This window comes from Coturnix japonica, chromosome 19 (assembly GCF_054131305.1).
Source record: "Coturnix japonica strain WE chromosome 19, WE-NBRP24, whole genome shotgun sequence".
Taxonomy (NCBI): Eukaryota; Metazoa; Chordata; class Aves; order Galliformes; family Phasianidae; genus Coturnix; species Coturnix japonica.
Genome location: NC_140681.1, coordinates 2,868,668 through 2,885,086, shown reverse-complemented (window position 1 = coordinate 2,885,086; position 16,419 = coordinate 2,868,668). Strand labels below are relative to the sequence as shown.

Here is a 16,419-nt window from a genome sequence, read left to right as displayed (position 1 = left end):
GTGAGAGAAGCCTTATGTATCAGTTAGTATTTGGTTACTGTGTTGGTCTTCACTTTCTTCTTTGCAACCAACTTACAAGTTTCTAACATTTTTCTCCCCTAAAGGTGCTCCTCTGTGGAATGCAAGAAATTGATCTGAATGACTGGCAGAGGCATACCATCTACCGGCATTATACCAGAACCAGCAGACAGATACTGTGGTTCTGGCAGGTTTGTAGACTTTTTTCCTCTAAGAACACAGCAACATCTTACTGAGCAACAGTCAGAATTACTCAACAGATACGTAGCGTGTAAATAGAAATGATAACTGCTAATCCAGATGTCCTAGGGGTGATGGGGAAGTGAATGTATCAATATTAAACGTTACATCAGTGTTAATTGTTATTTTTCAGTTTGTGAAAGAAATAGATAATGAGAAGAGAATGAGACTTCTACAGTTCGTTACTGGAACGTGCAGATTACCAGTGGGAGGATTTGCTGACCTCATGGGTAACAAGCCCTCTTTAATGCATTTTATGCTCATGTTTATTCCTTTTTTTAATTATTAAGGAACAAGCTGTGTGTTTAAGGATATTTTTTAATGAATTTACAGGGAATCTTTTTTCTGAGTCTTGCATATTGGTAGAGCTGTGACAGAAAAAGGGATGGAGGGAATGTGAACACACCTTGCATCAGTGACTTGATAGATGGTTTGGACATGGTCCTGGCAGGGCAGCCTGCTCTGGGTATCTCTGCTTGATCAGAGTGGAAGGTCTAGGAAACTCCAGAGATTCCTTCCAGTACCAATCCAATGATGTGATTCAGTGGTTGAGTTTCTTTGAAAACCGCTTCATATTTATGCATTTCAGTACATGGAATTCTTCAGAGGGATGTAGTGAGAGACAGATGTCTTTGTGCTCTGCAAGTAGTTATAATCTTGTTTTCTCTTCAAGCCTTTCACGCTTTGTTGTTACGTATTACCTACTGGTATACACGGGCAGTTAGACCTAAGAATTGTTTGTTTGGTTTTTGTACAGGGAGCAATGGACCCCAAAAATTTTGCATTGAGAAAGTTGGGAAGGAAAACTGGTTACCTAGAAGTCACACCTGGTAAGTACGAAGGATCAAACTCTGCTATGGTTCTGTTATTACGGATAGCAATGTACTTTGAGATTTTAGTAAGATGGTGTTATATGGAAGTGACTGAGATTGTATGAAAGCAAAACACTGGGTTATGGCAGTAAGCTCTGCTGAGTAAGAGTTAACTTCTGAAAAGCAGTTTTGTTGTGGAGCTGATTCCATTGTAAATGCCATGGATTTGCACACCACTAAAAACATAAAGTAATAAACAGTACTTTTTTCTAAAGAGTTTGGGATTGACCTTTCATTATCACCACACCCGATCTTGGCAATGAAAATAAGTAGCCACACTCATGCTCCCTCTTTGCTGGAGAAAATGTCGCTTCTGCTCAGTTTCTCAGTTATGCTGGTGCTTTGTGAAGATGTTCAGATTTTAACTTTCAGATACAGAAGAGAGATAAAGTGAGACTTGTTACTAAATACGTTGCCAGTTCTGGAAAGTTATTGTTGCTCAGGTACTTGTTGTGCTTTAAGTCTCACTTTCATAGATAAATGCACGTAAAGATACAACTGTTTTAGAGGGTACAAATCCAGTTATCCCTCTGAACAGGACAGTTTATATGCCTGTATTCTTAATGGATTTTTTGGTGGTTTAAACTGCTGTTCAGTACTTAAGGTTTCTCTTTGTTTTCAGTTTCAATCGCTTGGACCTTCCACCCTATAAGAATTATGAGCAGTTGAAGGAAAAGCTGTTATTTGCAATTGAAGAAACAGAAGGTTTTGGGCAGGAATAGCTGCGATTTGCACCTTGAAGAATGTGAACTCAACGTGATGTTCTTCTTCACTTCTTCTGCTTGTTGCACACTTCCTTGTAAAGTAGACTTGACTTGGATTATTTAACAGTAGTAGCGTGTAAGTAAATGGATGTTATCCTGAGGTTTTATCCACGTAAACTCTGGATTTCTACCGAGCACTTTCAGAAATCAAAAGAGCAATCAGATATGGTGACAAAGGAATTCTGACCCAAGTAGAGATTTAATACAGCTTTGGGCTCTGCTTTGTTTTACCTTTCATTACTTAGAATGTGTCCTTAACAACTGACAGATTTTTTACAATAGTTTTGTCTTTCCTTTTTAGTAGCATATTTTGCTACTGATGTACTGGGAAGTTCATTAGTAGCTGCAATGCTGCAGCAACGTCATAACCTCTTGACAGCAGTGTTATTAGAGCCAACTTGTAACCGTCCTCTGCCTACTGTGAGCAAATTCATCGCTTAAGCTATTCTTCTGACTCAAGTGTGGCTGGACTGTTTTTCCTTGCCTGGAGTCTGCTCACATGCTAGTGGGACTCAGACTGCTGTTAAGGGGATGTCAAACTGTGGCACAAATCCAGGGCGTAGCTTTGCTTTGTTTTCCTCACAGTCTTGCTAATTTCAGCAAAATAACCGTCTGCCCAAAGTTGCTGGAGATTTGCTTGTGCCCTCTGAGGAGTTCTGATCTTTTTCTGTGTAACACATCTAGCTTTTCAAACTATGATAACACTGTGGTTCTTCACTTGTTTTGCAAAAGACAAGACCACATTGCACTGATTCAATTGAGATTCCTGTTTGCAGACTGATGTTTCCTGTCGGAAGTGTTAATGGACGTTATACTCAGTGTTATTCTTCCACGTTGCAGTCAGTTTTCTCTGAAGACTTCTTTGGTTTCTCAGGAAGAGGTACAAAATAACTGGATTTTGAAAATGATGATACTTATCATTTTTGGTGATGAACTGATAATGCAATATTAGCTAAGACTCGGAGGACTTGAAAGTTTTTACACGGATTCCAGACTTTCGACATTTGAGAGCATCAGAAAATAATTCTATAAAGATTAGAACAGGATTTGGGGAAGGTTTCTATGTGAGGTCAGCCTAAGCTGCTTCCATAGCTAGTAACTTTTGTACTAAGTTCTTACTGGATGGATAACATCTTTTGCTTTCTTTTAGAATCTAATATTCAGTTCTCTTCTGGTTTACAGTGAGGTTTTATTGCTCCTTTAGACTGAATGCACTTTTCAGGTATGGTCAGCTCTTTCCTTCTCTGCAGGTAAGAAAGTCAACTTCTGTGAGTCGAGCTGTTAGCCATAGTCAGAAATGTGACACTTGAAGTAGCACGTAGCACAAGTTAAAGCATAACCGTAGCTCAGAGCCCTGGGACGGCAGCTGTTTGGAAGAGGCTTCTGTATGCTGGAGCTGAAACAGGGCAACGGGAAACTAAAACCGAACCTCCAGTCTTGAGAATTTCCTTCCTTCCATCTAAACTACAAGAGGGAGAGTCTGATTCCGGCCTATTAAGAACCAAGACGTTACACTTTTAACCGACTTTAAGAGTTTATCAAGTCAAAGTGATGCACGCTCATTGGAAGGAAGAATGAGAAGGCCTTGGAGTAAATGCCTCTTTTTGTCACGTGTATCCTATGGAGAGCAGTGGGACAGAGTTTCCCATGAACAGGGATTATCCTTTTACCTTCTCACTGGCGGTGAAAGCTATCCTTGCTTCAAAGATTTACTAGGAGGAAGACCTGCCAATTTCATAACATCGGATGGGTATTTTACTGTCTACAGCTCACAAGGAGAAGAAAAAAGCCTTATGAATATTCTGTTTATGTTAATTCTGACAGTAAAATCTAGTTATCTAACATATTTACAGGAGAGATTAAATTAAACAGGATAATGCAAGATTAAGCTAAGAAAACTAGTTTGTGTTCTGCATAATGATTTATGATTCACGTAGGGAACCTAGACACGTCGTGGATGTATAAATATCACCCAAAAGGCTTTCAGCCCTATATTTTTAAAACACAAAGCAGTTCTAATTGAAATAGCCTTAGCCCTAGTTCTATAGGGTACGGCTGTTGAATATTTTTATGGTTGAAATGTTTAGTTCAGGAAAAAGGTAAATGCTTGTATATATTTTTGCAGTCTCGGATTCCACTTACTCCATGTTTTCTTTCTTTAATTTAAGTGGCATGTTTGTGTCTTTCCTGCTGTATTAGGATGGGGAGAGGGGGCTGGATATCCCAAGCACCAGAACTTACTTTAATGTACCGCAAACAAAGAATCAGCTGGGAAAAGCAGTCTGTGAAATGCTGCATTTGGCCAAACAGGAAAGTAAACCTGCCAGTGTGTTCAGTTGGCGACGTTCTTGAAGTCTGAAGTGAGGTTTACTTAAACGTTTTGCTTCGTAAGCCAACAAGTGTGTTGGTTTTTCTATAGCATGTTCTGTAGAAATAAAACGTTGTTCTTATGAACCATTGGTGCACTTTGCTGTTCTTTATGGGGATGTGGTGGAAACATCCTGTGGATGCTGTGGATAACCACACAGCATCTGCTACCCCAGGTAATACTGGACTTCCAGCTGAGATGAATGACTTTACTGCTCCCAGCACTGCTTGAGCAACCTGGTCTGTGTGAATTCATACTGCATAACAAATGCATACTCGTATGTAGCTGCCAATTAATCCAAATTCTCAAGCATTAAAATAACTTCTGTTTTGATTTTTGCCTTATGAAAATGACATGAAAAACTGAATGAGATGCTGAGCTACTGATGAACGAATTAACAAAGCCTTATTGCTCCAGGTAGCTCAGGTGTTCCTATATGAAGCTGCACAGTAAATGCGCCATGTCTTCATCTGATCAAGCATCAGAAGCTGATATTTTAATGCATTTCTGTTCCAGAAAAAGAAAAAAAAAAAAAACACTGAAAACGCAAAGCCTGTTAAAATTGTCTTGTTTGCATCATTCTGACATGCTGCACTCAGTCTGTGAATTCAGCTCTCGGTTCTGTTGGTATCTCCAGCCCCTGATTCTTGTGGTGTCTTCTTCATTTTCTTCCAGCATCGCTGTTTGTGTATATATGCTCTATTGAACAAGGACATGAACTGGGATCAGCAGCACTGGATGGTAAAATACTGTACTGAAATTCATTGTCGAAATTTCCTTGTATTGTAATTTCCAATACTCAGGTAACTGTAACAATATCTCCGTAAGTCGAATACTTTTATAAAATGACTTAAAGAGATGCTCGTCCTGTTGTTATTGGCTTGGTGTTACGAAGCACGAGTGTAGAAATGAAGGATTGAACTGCTGCTGGGGGTTGCAGGTAGGCTGGGATTCTGTCGTGTGCTATTTCTGCCTGCTGGGGATGTGAGCGGGCGTTGGGCCCGAGCCCTGCTCGTGTTGGTCACAGCACAGGGGCTGCGGGAAACACTGGGAGAGCAGAGCGGGGAGAGCCAGGCTGTGTGCAGGCCGGGGCATGACATGGAACCTCGGCAGCTGCGCAGCTGCTGAGCTTTTCCCCCAAGTCTGCAGACTCTCGGGTGATAAGGCTGTGCAGCAAAGCCAGCTGGGCACTGCTGATATATCACCGCGGGGTTAGGAAAGGGCAAAACAGAGCAGAGTCTTTCAAGAACACAAAGCGGTGAAACACAGCTGTTTATTGCCTGGGTAAGTGATCTTCTGTGGGCATCTTTGAATTATTCAAGAGACTCGTAGGGGGAGTCCCCTGGCATTCAGTCTTAGCGAGTAAAGGGGTCCAAGAGAGCTGATTGCTCTTCAGGAATGAAGTCTTAAGGGCACAGGAGCAGGCAGTCCCCCTGAGCTGCAAAATGACCTGTCAGGGAAGAAGACCAGCATGGATGAATAGGGAGCTATTCTTGAGGCTCAGGGAAAAAAAGAGAATCTACCACCTGTGGAAGGAGGGATGGGCAACTGAGAATGAATACAAGGAAGTCGTTAGGATGTGGAGAGGTGAAATCAGAAAGGCAAAAGCCCAGCTTGAATTTAACCTGGCCGCTGGGGTGAAAAGGAATAAGAAACTCTTATAAATACATTAATAGTAAGAGGAGGACAAAGGAGAATATCCACTCTTTGCTGGATGAGGCTGGGAATGTGACCACTGAGGATAAGGAAAAGGCAGAGGTTCTGAATGCCTTCTTTACATCTGTCTATAAAGGTCAGACAAGTTATCCTCAGGGTACTCCTCTCTCTGACCTGGTAGTCTCAGCTGGGGAGCGCGTTAACCTCCCTGTGATTCTGGAAGAAACAGTCAGAGACCTACTGCTCCAACTGGACTGCCACAAGTCCACGGGGCCGGATGAGATCCACCTGAGGGTGCTGAAGGAACTGGCGGAGGTGACAGCCAAGCCGCTTTCCATCATCTATCAGCACTCCTTGTTGACTGTTGAGGTCCCAGAAGACTGGAGGCTTTCCAACGTGACTCCCATTACAAGAAAGGTTGTAAGGAGGATCCAGGGAACTACAGGCCTGTTAGCCTGACCTCGGTGCCAGGGAAGGGAATGGAGCACATTGTCTTGAGGGAGATCATGCGGCATGTGCAGAATGGCCGGGGGATCAGGCCTAGCCAACACGGGTTCATGAAGGGCAGGTCCTGTTTGACCAACCTGATTTCCTTCTATGATCTAGTGACCCGTCTGCTGGATGAGGGAAAGGCTGTTGATGTGGTCTACTTAGACTTCAGCAAAGCCTTTGACACTGTCTCCCACAGTATTGTCATGCAGTAGCTGGCAGCCCGTGGTTTGGACGTGTGCACTCTTGGCTGGGTAAGGAGCTGGCTGGAGAGCCGGGCCCAGAGAGTGGTGGTAAATGGAGTTAAATCCAGTTGGAGACCAGTCATGAGTGGTGTTCCCCAGGGGTCGGTGCTTAGGCCTGTCCTCTTCAACATCTTTATTGATGACTTGGATGAGGGCATTGAGTGCACCCTCAGCAAGTTCTCAGATGACACCAAATTGGCAGGGAGTGTGGATCTGCCTGAGGGTAGAGAGACCCTGCAGAGGGATCTGGACAGGCTGGAGAGCTGGGCTGAAGCCAACGGGATGAGGTTCAACAAGACCAAATGCCAGGACCTGCACTTTGGCCACAACAACCCCAGGCGGTGCTATAGACTTGGGGCGGAGTGGGAGGAGGATTGTGTGGAGGAAAAGGACCTGGGGGTACTGATTGATGCTCGGCTGAACATGAGCCGACAGTGTGCCCGGGTGGCCAAGAAGGCCAATGGCACCCTGGCTTGCATCAAAAACGGTGTTACTAGCAGGAGCAGAGAGGTGATCATCCCTCTGTTCTCAGCTCTGGTGAGGCTGCACCTCGAGTGCTGTGTTCAGTTTTGGGCCCCTCACTGCAAGAAAGACATTGAGGCCCTGGAACGTGTCCAGAGAAGGGTAACGAAACTGCTGAGGGGTCTGGAGGACAGGACGTATGAGGAGAGGAAGGAAAGGGGAAGGGAAAGGAAGGAAAGCGAGAGGAAAGACACAAAATGAGACGTCCCAGGAGCCCACCCCGCCATTGGGTCCCCAGGACACACAGAGCTCAAAGTCCACCCTAAACCTTGTTCCATCCCACAGAGGTGACAACTGGAGGCAGCAGGAGAAGGAAGGGATGGTTATTTGATTTCAGCACAAAGGGCTTAAGGAGAAATATCCGCTGCTGGGCTCAGGGGTGAGGACGCCAGGTACAGGGAGCTCTGTGTGCTGGGCATGGACTGACTGAGCCCTTCCAGCCGCGTGGCTGTGGCAGCACTACCTTCCATCTGGGTGGGCCAGAGGGAGCTGTGTTTCATTGCAGGAAGGGAAGGGGAAGGAAGGAAAGCGGGGCCGGGAGGAGCGGGCTCTGTGCTGCGAACGGGGTCGGGCCTCGGTGCGGGGGCACGGAGGGGCTGTCGGGGGAGGAGCTCGCGGCGCTGCCGGCACCCAGAGGCGATGCGTGCGGTGCCACCGAGTGCGGCGGGGGCCGGGGGGCGGCTTCGTCCCGGGGAAGGTCGTGCGAGCATCGAGCGGTCGGTGCGGCCTTGGGATGCTGCCCGCAGGGAAGCGCGGCGGGCGCTGTGCCGGGTGCCGAGCCGTGGCTCGCGCTTTGCTCGTCCTTTGAAGGCTGAACTGTAGGCAGCCGGTTTGCATCGGGTTCCTGCAAGGGTCTGTCTTGGAACCGGTGCTCTTGAACATCTTTATTAATGACATCGATGAGGGAATGGAGTGCACCCTCAGCAAGTTTGCTGACGACATGAAGCTGAGTGGTGCAGTTGATACGGTGGAAGGAAGGGATGCCATTCAGGGGGACCTCGACAGGCTGGAAAACTGGGCTTGGGTGAACCTAATGAGGTTCAACACAGCAAAGTGCAAGGTTTTGCACTTGGACTGGAAGAACCCCAGGCACCTGTATAGGCTGGGAGGAGTGGTCCTTGAGAGCAGCTCGGCAGAGAAGGACCTGGGGGTCCTGATGGACGAGAGACTCAACATGAGCCAGCAGTGCGCTCTGGCAGCTCGGAAAGCAAATGGGATCCTGGGCTCCATCAGGAGAGGGGTGGTCAGCAGGGATAGGGAGGTGATTGTCGCTCTCTACTCGGCTCTTGTGAGGCCCCATCTGTTGTACCGTGTCCAGGTGTGGAGCCCTCAGTACAAGAAAGACATGGAGATTTTGGAAAGGGTCCAGAGGAGGGACAGGAAGATGATCAGGGGGCTGGAGCACCTCCCCTATGAGGACAGGCTGAGGGAGCTGGGCTTGTTCAGCCTGGAGAAGAGAAGCCTGCGGGGTGACCTCATTGCAGCCTTTCAGTACCTGAAGGGAACCTACAGCCAGGAGGGGAGTAAACTCTTGGAAACGGCTGATAATAGCAGGACACGGGGAAATGGTTTTAAGTTAAAAGAGGGAAGATTTAGGTTGGATGTTAGGGGGAAGTTCTTCACTAGGAGAGTGGTTAGGCCCTGGAACAGGATGCCCAGGGAGGTTGTGGATGCCCCGTCCTTGGAGGTGTTCAAGGCCAGGTTGGACGGGGCCCTGGGCAACCTGATCTAGTAAAGGTGTATGTTTGGTGGCCCTGCCGGGCAGGGGGTTGGAACTACATGATCCTTGAGGTCCCTTCCAACCCGGGTCATTCTGTGATTCTGTGATCGGGTTGAAGGGGCTGGCACTGCCCTGAAGGTGAGCGAGAGAAGTTGGCAAAGGAAGGGTGAGTGGCGGGATCCGAGGAGGGCGTTTTGTGTTTGTGTGCGTGTCTGTTGTTTGCCTGATGTGTTTGTGTGCGTTGTTGTTTCAGGTGTCTGAATGAGGACTCCCTGTGGGAACTGGCAGCAAGCAAAGGAATGGATCGACGGGCCTGGGCGCCGTGTTGGACTGCGGCTGTGGAGCCAACGAAGGTGTGTCCAGTGTCCTTCCTTACATCATTGACTATGTATGAGGTGTACCTATATCTGTGTAACCATTTTACAAGTCAGGGTGCAGGTTTTTGGTGGAGCTATTCCAATTGAAACCACTGCTGCAAAATGGTGGAATAAACATACCATTTATAACCAATCTCTGGATTATAGAGTTTGCTTCTTCAAGTCAGTGTGTGTTCCAGCACTGTGTGTGGAATTGGGATGTAATCAGAGTGACTGGAATCCCAGTTCAGTCAGAGGTCTTAATTGTAGGTAAGGGTTGAATCCGCCGAGGTGCCGCACAAGGAGAGGCGCTGGGTACGACTATGGAAAGCAGAGCTTGTGTGTCCCAGGAGGCAGGCGTAGTCAGGTCCCCTTTGGAGCCTGCCGTTGTTGGTGCTCAGCTCAGGAGCCCCATCAGGAGCTGCTGCGTGCTGCGTCTGTGTCACGGACTTATCTAGATCAATATGATTGACTGATCAATCTATGATCTCCAGATGATGTTATGATGTGAAATACCAATAGAAAAAAATACAAAACCACAACAGTATGGCAGCCCAAAAAGATTCCCTTGTGGAAGAAGGGGGAGGGTGAAGGAGGGTGAAGGAGGGTGAAGGAGGGTGAAGGAGGGTGAAGGAGGCCGAGGGCCCTTTACTTGGGGCCGGCTCGTCTGTGCCCTCTTGCTGGCCAGAGAGAAGGGCTGCCCGCTGGGCACAGGGAGCACCTTGTAGCTCCCGTACCATGCCCTGCCCTCCAGCCCCCTCCTCATCCTATGTGGAACTCCAGTGCCAGCAGTGCGGCCGCCATTTTAGAACCCTCTCCATGTCACCATGGTCACCGTTGCCGCATGCCTCTGACAGTTGTGGCAGTTAACAGCCATGCCTGCTGCAAAGAGGGCGAGGGTTGAAGTTTCTGGTGGGAGGATGGAGCTGGGGGCCCTAGGAGTCAGAAGGAGGAGGGGGCCCGCCATGACCATCAGGCAGAGGAGGGGTAAGAGAGCCATTATCCATCATGCCTGGACCAGCCCTGTGACCACCACCCATGTGGAGCCTATGGAGGTGGATCCCCCTCCGGAGGAACCGATGGAGGTGGATCCCCCTCCGGAGGAACCGATGGAGGTGGATCCCCCTCCAGAGGAGCCCATGGACGTGGATCCGCCCGCGGCATAGCTGGCCTGGCACCACACCACCGTGCCAGGCCCCGCGTTGGCATGGTCACAGCTTCACCATCGCTGGTCCAGGCACTCGGCTCCTTTCCTGCTGCGCGGCCCCTGCCCCCAGCATGAGCTGGGTGGCATTATTTAACATCTTCTGCTCCTCCACCTTGTTGCTCCTCTGGTTCTGTGGGCCCCCAGTTCCATCTTCCCCCTGTTAGGTTAGGTGTTTGTTATGTTCTTTGTTTTGATGGTAGTGTTAGGTTAGTGTTAGTGTTCAGTTTAGTTTTAGTGTTAGGGATAGGTTCCTGTTCGTTTTTTAGAGTTAGGCATAGGTTCCTGTTTGTTCTTTAGGGTTAGGTATAGGTTTTTGTTGTTATTTTAGAGTTAGGTATAGGTTTTTGTTGTTATTTTAGAGTTAGGTATAGGTTTCTGTTGTTATTTTAGAGTTAGGCATAGGTTAGTGTTCGTACTTGCAGTCAGGCATTGGCTGTTACACTCAAGTAAAAGTAACCGCTGCTCCTTGGGTAAGCATGCAGCTGGTTGCTCACCCCGAGCAATGAGTGCGACTGCCCTGACAGTTTGATGACATCTGCGATGAACTGAATTTCCCTCTTGGGACTTTTCCTTTGCAGAACATGGAGGAGCAGAGCGTGAGTGGCTGAGAAATGGAGCTGGGACTCAGGAGAGCAACACGTGGCTGTGTCCCAGAGCTCCCAAAGTGTGGCCATTGCAAGGTAGGCGTGCCTTACCGAAAGCGTTGTTCAAGCACAGCTCCTGGCACTGTCTGCAACAGATCCGCTCTCTGCGTGCTTTCTTTCAGTCGCTGGTGTTGTGCAGCACAGCCACGGCACGGCCCTCAGTGCGTACGCGAGGAGCGTGAAAAGGTAGGTGGTGAATTTTCATCTTGCTAACGCTAGGATTAGGAATGGTGAGCATTCCTAAAAGAGTGGCCACAAAGGTGTGATCTGCCTCGGGGAGAAGTTGATTCTCGCCTCTTCAGCTTTTCCCTTCTTTTCTGTCCACCTGTCCTTTCCAGCTCCTCCTCCCCTCAGCTGCAAGTGGGGCAGTGCTCGAGTGTGAGGACTCTTCCTTGGCATGCGGTAACAGACAATGCAGATGTGACTTTTGTGTCCTTCCTTGTTCTTGGGTTCGTAGCCCAGGGATATCTTGCGAGCAGCTCTCTAAGTCAGACTGTGCTGGCAGCGTGCGTGAGTGAAATAGTGCCTTTTTTTTCCCTCTTGCAGCAAGCTGCCTCCATGAGAGCAGTAGAGCAGCAGGCTGTCTGCACTATGGCTGCTGAACGGCATTTCTGTCCACCTGAGATCCCTGAGCCCAAGCTAATGGGGAACGTGCTGTGCCACGGACTCTTCTACGGAGCGGTTTTGCAGCTTCTCTGTGCATGCCATCATGCTGCCAGTTTCCAAATCCCCAGAGGCAGTAAGTGGTGCTCTCACGGGCTGAGAGAAAGGCACGGGCAACCGGCTGGGAGGGAACCGTCTGTAGCTGTTGCCAGCAGCCTGGAGGTGCCAGCTCGTCTTAGCCTGCAGCTACTGCTTCTCCCTATGAGATGCCGGGCAGAGGGTCCACCCGCCCGTGCAGGGACCGCCTTGCAGGAAAGGGCTTTAGGCTCTGGTTTGCGTGGGATTTGGGGAACGAGACAGAGGTGGAGTTTCTTGTGTGCCCAACTGTCAGGAAGGCGGTTCCCAGTTCTGGCAGCCCAACGTGCCCAGGAGGGAGACTTGAGCTCCCAAAGCGAGCTGTCAACCAGTTGTTAGCTGAGAAGGTTCCCTGAGCGTTTCTGAATTGATTCTTGTAGGACTCGGAGAGTTTGGGGACTGAGACTTGGGAGAGAGTGAAGAAAGCCGAGGCAAGGCAAACGCTACTCAGCTGAGGAAGAAAGCCGAGAAGAAAAGCAGAAAGCAACGATGAGGGCTTGAGCAAAAAGCCACAAAGGACAGCAGAACCACCTGCAACGCTTCCCAGGAGGTGGCACCAATGGCAACGGTCAGTATGGTCCAGATTTCAGGTACTGCAGTGCTTTCCCTTTCGTGGACAATGGAGAGGAAGGAAGGAATCTGGAAGGGAAGGGCTCGTGCTGCGTTAGAAGCATAGAGGGCTTCACCCGTGCAGGACTTGATGTATGGCAAGAGCTGGAGATGCTGCATTCCTTCAGGGTCCTTCAGCTCGATCCCTGTTTCAACGTATTGATTATTAGCTGGCCTTATAGCATGTCTTTAGTCATTGTTTGTATCCTACCTACTTAATTTTGTGTTGAAATGTATTTTGGTTGCATTTTGCATCTGTTCGTTTCAAATAAAAGCAAACCAAACTTTTTAAAACTGGTGCTGCCTCTTTCAGTAGCTGCTCAAGACGTGTCTGGCTTGGGCTGGCCATTGCAGGGCGATGATGCGGTCGGCTTCAGGTCCCTGCCTGGAAACGCAGCTGCTTTTCCCCTGTTTCCCTGTTGGTGTTCCGTACCTGTGGCCTTTCAGCCCACCTGGAACTGCTAGCGACAGACTGTGAGCATCCCCTTGCTCTGTGAGGGCTGAGAGGAAAGCAAGGGAGACGAAGCAGCGTGGGAGGAAGAAGGGTGTCCCTGCGCTCAGCCCCTTGGGCTTGTCTGTCTTCCCGGCTGGCTCTTTCAGCCTTCTGATGCACCGTGTGTTGCTGTTTGCCCCGGGAAGCCCAGCTGCACGCATGGAGGAGGACAGGGCAGAGGGAGGGCTGCAGGTGAACGCGCCTCGGGCCCAGAGCTGAGCCATGAGCTGGGAGGGCCCTGCGCTGCGCTGTGCTGCTTCAGCTCCAATGGCTTCAAGCGTGCGATGGGCAGTGTGAAAGACAAACTGGTTTTCTTTTGTTGTCTCAAAGCTTGCTTTCGTGAGGCCTTTCTGATGATAAGACTCTGACAGGCAACTGCTAACTATCCAGGAGGGTGAATGGTGGGTGTTATCGTACCATCCCTGCTTAGGACTGCAAAGATAAGCAGGATCAAGACAAGCAGTCTTTTCCAGGGGTGCTGCTGGGAGGAGCAGACCCCTGCAGAAGGTGGTAAATCTTGTGTCAGGCAACAGAGACCTCCAACCCTTGCTGGCTTATCTGTGGGACAGGAATGTCAGAAAAGTTAGTTTTAAATCTTTTTACAAAGAAGCGTTTGTTAAGAAGAAGAAGAAGAACCCCCACTGAAATGGGGGATAAAAGGCCCTCGCTAAACTGGGGACTTTGGAGACAAACTCCCAAAGACAACTTTGACGGAGAATTCCCTGAGGGGAAAACCTCGTCGGAAGAACCCCCGGGACCAGCTTGCTGCGGAGCTCCCTGGCTGTCTCCCATCCCCCGCGGTGATCAGACGAGTTCCTGAGATCAATGGACCTACTGTGTACCTCGCTGGACCCACGGTGGTGACTATATCTCTTTTGCTCTCTGCAAAGACTCCTTGCTTGTATTTCCTACTTTTCCTATCGCCTACCTTCCCTTCCCCATCTCCCAAAAAATGGCTAGAACTTTAATAAACTGGTTGAACCAACATTTGAAACGTTGCTTCTTAATCTCATGCCGGGTATACACATATCAAAGAACCTTGCCTCCCTCCTACAAATTGGAGCGAGACAGGCAGCACCGCGTGTTTAGTGCCAGGGTGCTTCGAGGTCACGTTGCTGAGCCAAAGCCCAAAGAGGAGAGGTTGGATGCCAAGAGTGTCTGGTGGCCATTTTCAATTGGCACCTTGGCATCTTCCTTTTTCCACCAGCCTGCACGGTGGACTCGGTACAGCGTGCCACGAGGCACTGCCTCCTGCTGCTTGCCTGCCTGGCAGCAAGCAGCACTGCCGGAGGTGAAAGAGAGGATTGTAGGTCTGTGTGCAACAAAGGAGCTGGTTGCGGAGGAGGGAAACCGAAGTACTTGGAGCGGCCTTTGCATCTTAGGCGTGGGTTTGGATCCAGTGGGGTCCGAGTCCTGTGCAACAGCTCCTGGGTGTTGGGGCCGAGTCCGGGGCGTGGGGCTGCGCCGCCTGCAGGAGGGCTGCGGTGCTGCGGCAGCCGGTGTGGGTGGGTGCAGCACGTGGGCATGTGGGAGGGCCTGTAGCAGGGATTTGGGATGTAATCAGAGTGACTGGAATCCCAGTTCAGTCAGAGGTCTTAATTGTAGGTAAGGGTTGAATCCGCCGAGGTGCCGCACAAGGAGAGGCGCTGGGTGCGACTATGGAAAGCAGAGCTTGTGTGTCCCAGGAGGCAGGCGTAGTCAGGTCCCCTTTGGAGCCTGCCGTTGTTGGTGCTCAGCTCAGGAGCCCCATCAGGAGCTGCTGCGTGCTGCGTCTGTGTCACGGACTTATCTAGATCAATATGATTGACTGATCAATCTATGATCTCCAGATGATGTTATGATGTGAAATACCAATAGAAAAAAATACAAAACCACAACAGTATGGCAGCCCAAAAAGATTCCCTTGTGGAAGAAGGGGGAGGGTGAAGGAGGGTGAAGGAGGGTGAAGGAGGCCGAGGCCCCTTTACTTGGGGCCGGCTCGTCTGTGCCCTCTTGCTGGCCAGAGAGAAGGGCTGCCCGCTGGGCACAGGGAGCACCTTGTAGCTCCCGTACCATGCCCTGCCCTCCAGCCCCCTCCTCATCCTATGTGGAACTCCAGTGCCAGCAGTGCGGCCGCCATTTTAGAACCCTCTCCATGTCACCATGGTCACCGTTGCCGCATGCCTCTGACAGTTGTGGCAGTTAACAGCCATGCCTGCTGCAAAGAGGGCGAGGGTTGAAGCTTCTGGTGGGAGGATGGAGCTGGGGGCCCTAGGAGTCAGAAGGAGGAGGGGGCCCGCCATGACCATCAGGCAGAGGAGGGGTAAGAGAGCCATTATCCATCATGCCTGGACCAGCCCTGTGACCACCACCCATGTGGAGCCTATGGAGGTGGATCCCCCTCCAGAGGAACCGATGGAGGTGGATCCCCCTCCGGAGGAACTGATGGAGGTGGATCCCCCTCCGGAGGAACCGATGGAGGTGGATCCCCCTCCAGAGGAGCCCATGGACGTGGATCCGCCCGCGGCATAGCTGGCCTGGCACCACACCACCGTGCCAGGCCCCGCGTTGGCATGGTCACAGCTTCACCATCGCTGGTCCAGGCACTCGGCTCCTTTCCTGCTGCGCGGCCCCTGCCCCCAGCATTAGCTGGGTGGCATTATTTAACATCTTCTGCTCCTCCACCTTGTTGCTCCTCTGGTTCTGTGGGCCCCCAGTTCCATCTTCCCCCTGTTAGGTTAGGTGTTTGTTATGTTCTTTTTTGTTGATGGTAGTGTTAAGTTAGTGTTAGTGTTAGTGTTCAGTTTAGTTTTAGTGTTAGGGATAGGTTCCTGTTCGTTTTTTAGAGTTAGGCATAGGTTCCTGTTTGTTCTTTAGGGTTAGGTATAGGTTTTTGTTGTTATTTTAGAGTTAGGTATAGGTTTTTGTTGTTATTTTAGAGTTAGGTATAGGTTTTTGTTGTTATTTTAGAGTTAGGCATAGGTTAGTGTTCGTACTTGCAGTCAGGCATTGGCTGTTACACTCAAGTAAAAGTAACCGCTGCTCCTTGGGTAAGCATGCAGCTGGTTGCTCACCCCGAGCAATGAGTGCGACTGCCCTGACAGTTTGATGACATCTGCGATGAACTGAATTTCCCTCTTGGGACTTTTCCTTTGCAGAACATGGAGGAGCAGAGCGTGAGTGGGCTGAGAAATGGAGCTGGGACTCAGGAGAGCAACACGTGGCTGTGTCCCAGAGCTCCCAAAGTGTGGCCATTGCAAGGTAGGAGTGCCTTACCGAAAGCGTTGTTCAAGCACAGCTCCTGGCACTGTCTGCAACAGATCCGCTCTCTGCGTGCTTTCTTTCAGTCGCTGGTGTTGTGCAGCACAGCCATGGCACGGCCCTCAGTGCGTACGCGAGGAGCGTGAAAAGGTAGGTGGTGAATTTTCATCTTGCTAACGCTAGGATTAGGAATGGTGAGCATTCCTAAAAGAGTGGCCACAAAGGTGTGATCTGCCTC

At 49.6% G+C, this 16,419-nt stretch overlaps 3 protein-coding genes across 17 annotated transcripts in view; all 3 read left to right on the top strand.

Annotated features, from left to right (window-relative positions):
- The window catches only part of LOC146757788 (E3 ubiquitin-protein ligase Itchy-like), a 57,507-nt gene extending 52,386 nt beyond the window's left edge, over positions 1-5,121 (top strand). For all 3 annotated transcript variants that reach the window (XM_085520124.1, XM_085520125.1, XM_085520123.1), the window contains 4 exons: positions 105-209; positions 392-488; positions 1,016-1,088; positions 1,753-5,121. In XM_085520124.1, the coding sequence (XP_085376250.1) occupies positions 105-209; positions 392-488; positions 1,016-1,088; positions 1,753-1,852 (375 nt within the window). In that variant the 3' untranslated portion in view covers positions 1,853-5,121. The remainder of the gene's footprint in view (positions 1-104; positions 210-391; positions 489-1,015; positions 1,089-1,752) is intronic.
- Positions 5,122-5,795: 674 nt separating this feature from the next.
- Positions 5,796-12,742, top strand: LOC146757787 (uncharacterized). Of its 4 annotated transcripts, none has more exons than XM_085520183.1 (6): positions 5,796-9,060; positions 9,148-9,247; positions 11,036-11,287; positions 11,440-11,550; positions 11,648-11,840; positions 12,220-12,742. In XM_085520183.1, the coding sequence occupies exons 3-6, from the start codon at positions 11,069-11,071 to the stop codon at positions 12,240-12,242; spliced, it is 546 nt and encodes a 181-aa protein (XP_085376309.1). In that variant the 5' UTR covers positions 5,796-9,060; positions 9,148-9,247; positions 11,036-11,068; the 3' UTR covers positions 12,243-12,742. The 4 variants fall into 4 exon arrangements, with proteins under 4 accessions (XP_085376309.1, XP_085376307.1, XP_085376308.1 ...); XM_085520182.1 differs by having other exon boundaries at positions 7,762-9,060; positions 9,148-10,335; positions 10,366-11,287; XM_085520181.1 differs by having other exon boundaries at positions 9,148-10,335; positions 10,366-11,287; positions 11,440-11,840.
- A 1,476-nt stretch (positions 12,743-14,218) lies between these two features.
- LOC116654273 (uncharacterized) overlaps positions 14,219-16,419 on the top strand; it is a 93,636-nt gene continuing 91,435 nt past the window's right edge. For 3 of the 10 annotated variants that reach the window (XM_085520173.1, XM_085520165.1, XM_085520163.1), the window contains exons 1-3: positions 14,239-15,311; positions 15,372-16,181; positions 16,268-16,331. Coding sequence is in view for 1 of the 10 variants with exons in the window: in XM_085520180.1 (XP_085376306.1) it covers positions 16,082-16,181; positions 16,268-16,331 (164 nt within the window). In the remaining 9 variants the exon portion in view is untranslated. Of the gene's footprint in view, positions 15,312-15,371; positions 16,182-16,267; positions 16,332-16,419 lie in introns of all 10 variants that reach the window. The other 7 variants (XM_085520179.1, XM_085520174.1, XM_085520170.1 and 4 more) reach the window with 3 other exon arrangements.

Excerpts from the sequence above, each read along its gene's own strand:
- LOC146757787 (XM_085520181.1), top strand. The coding sequence starts at position 8,082 with ATGGAGTGCACCCTCAGCAAGTTTGCTGACGACATGAAGCTGAGTGGT.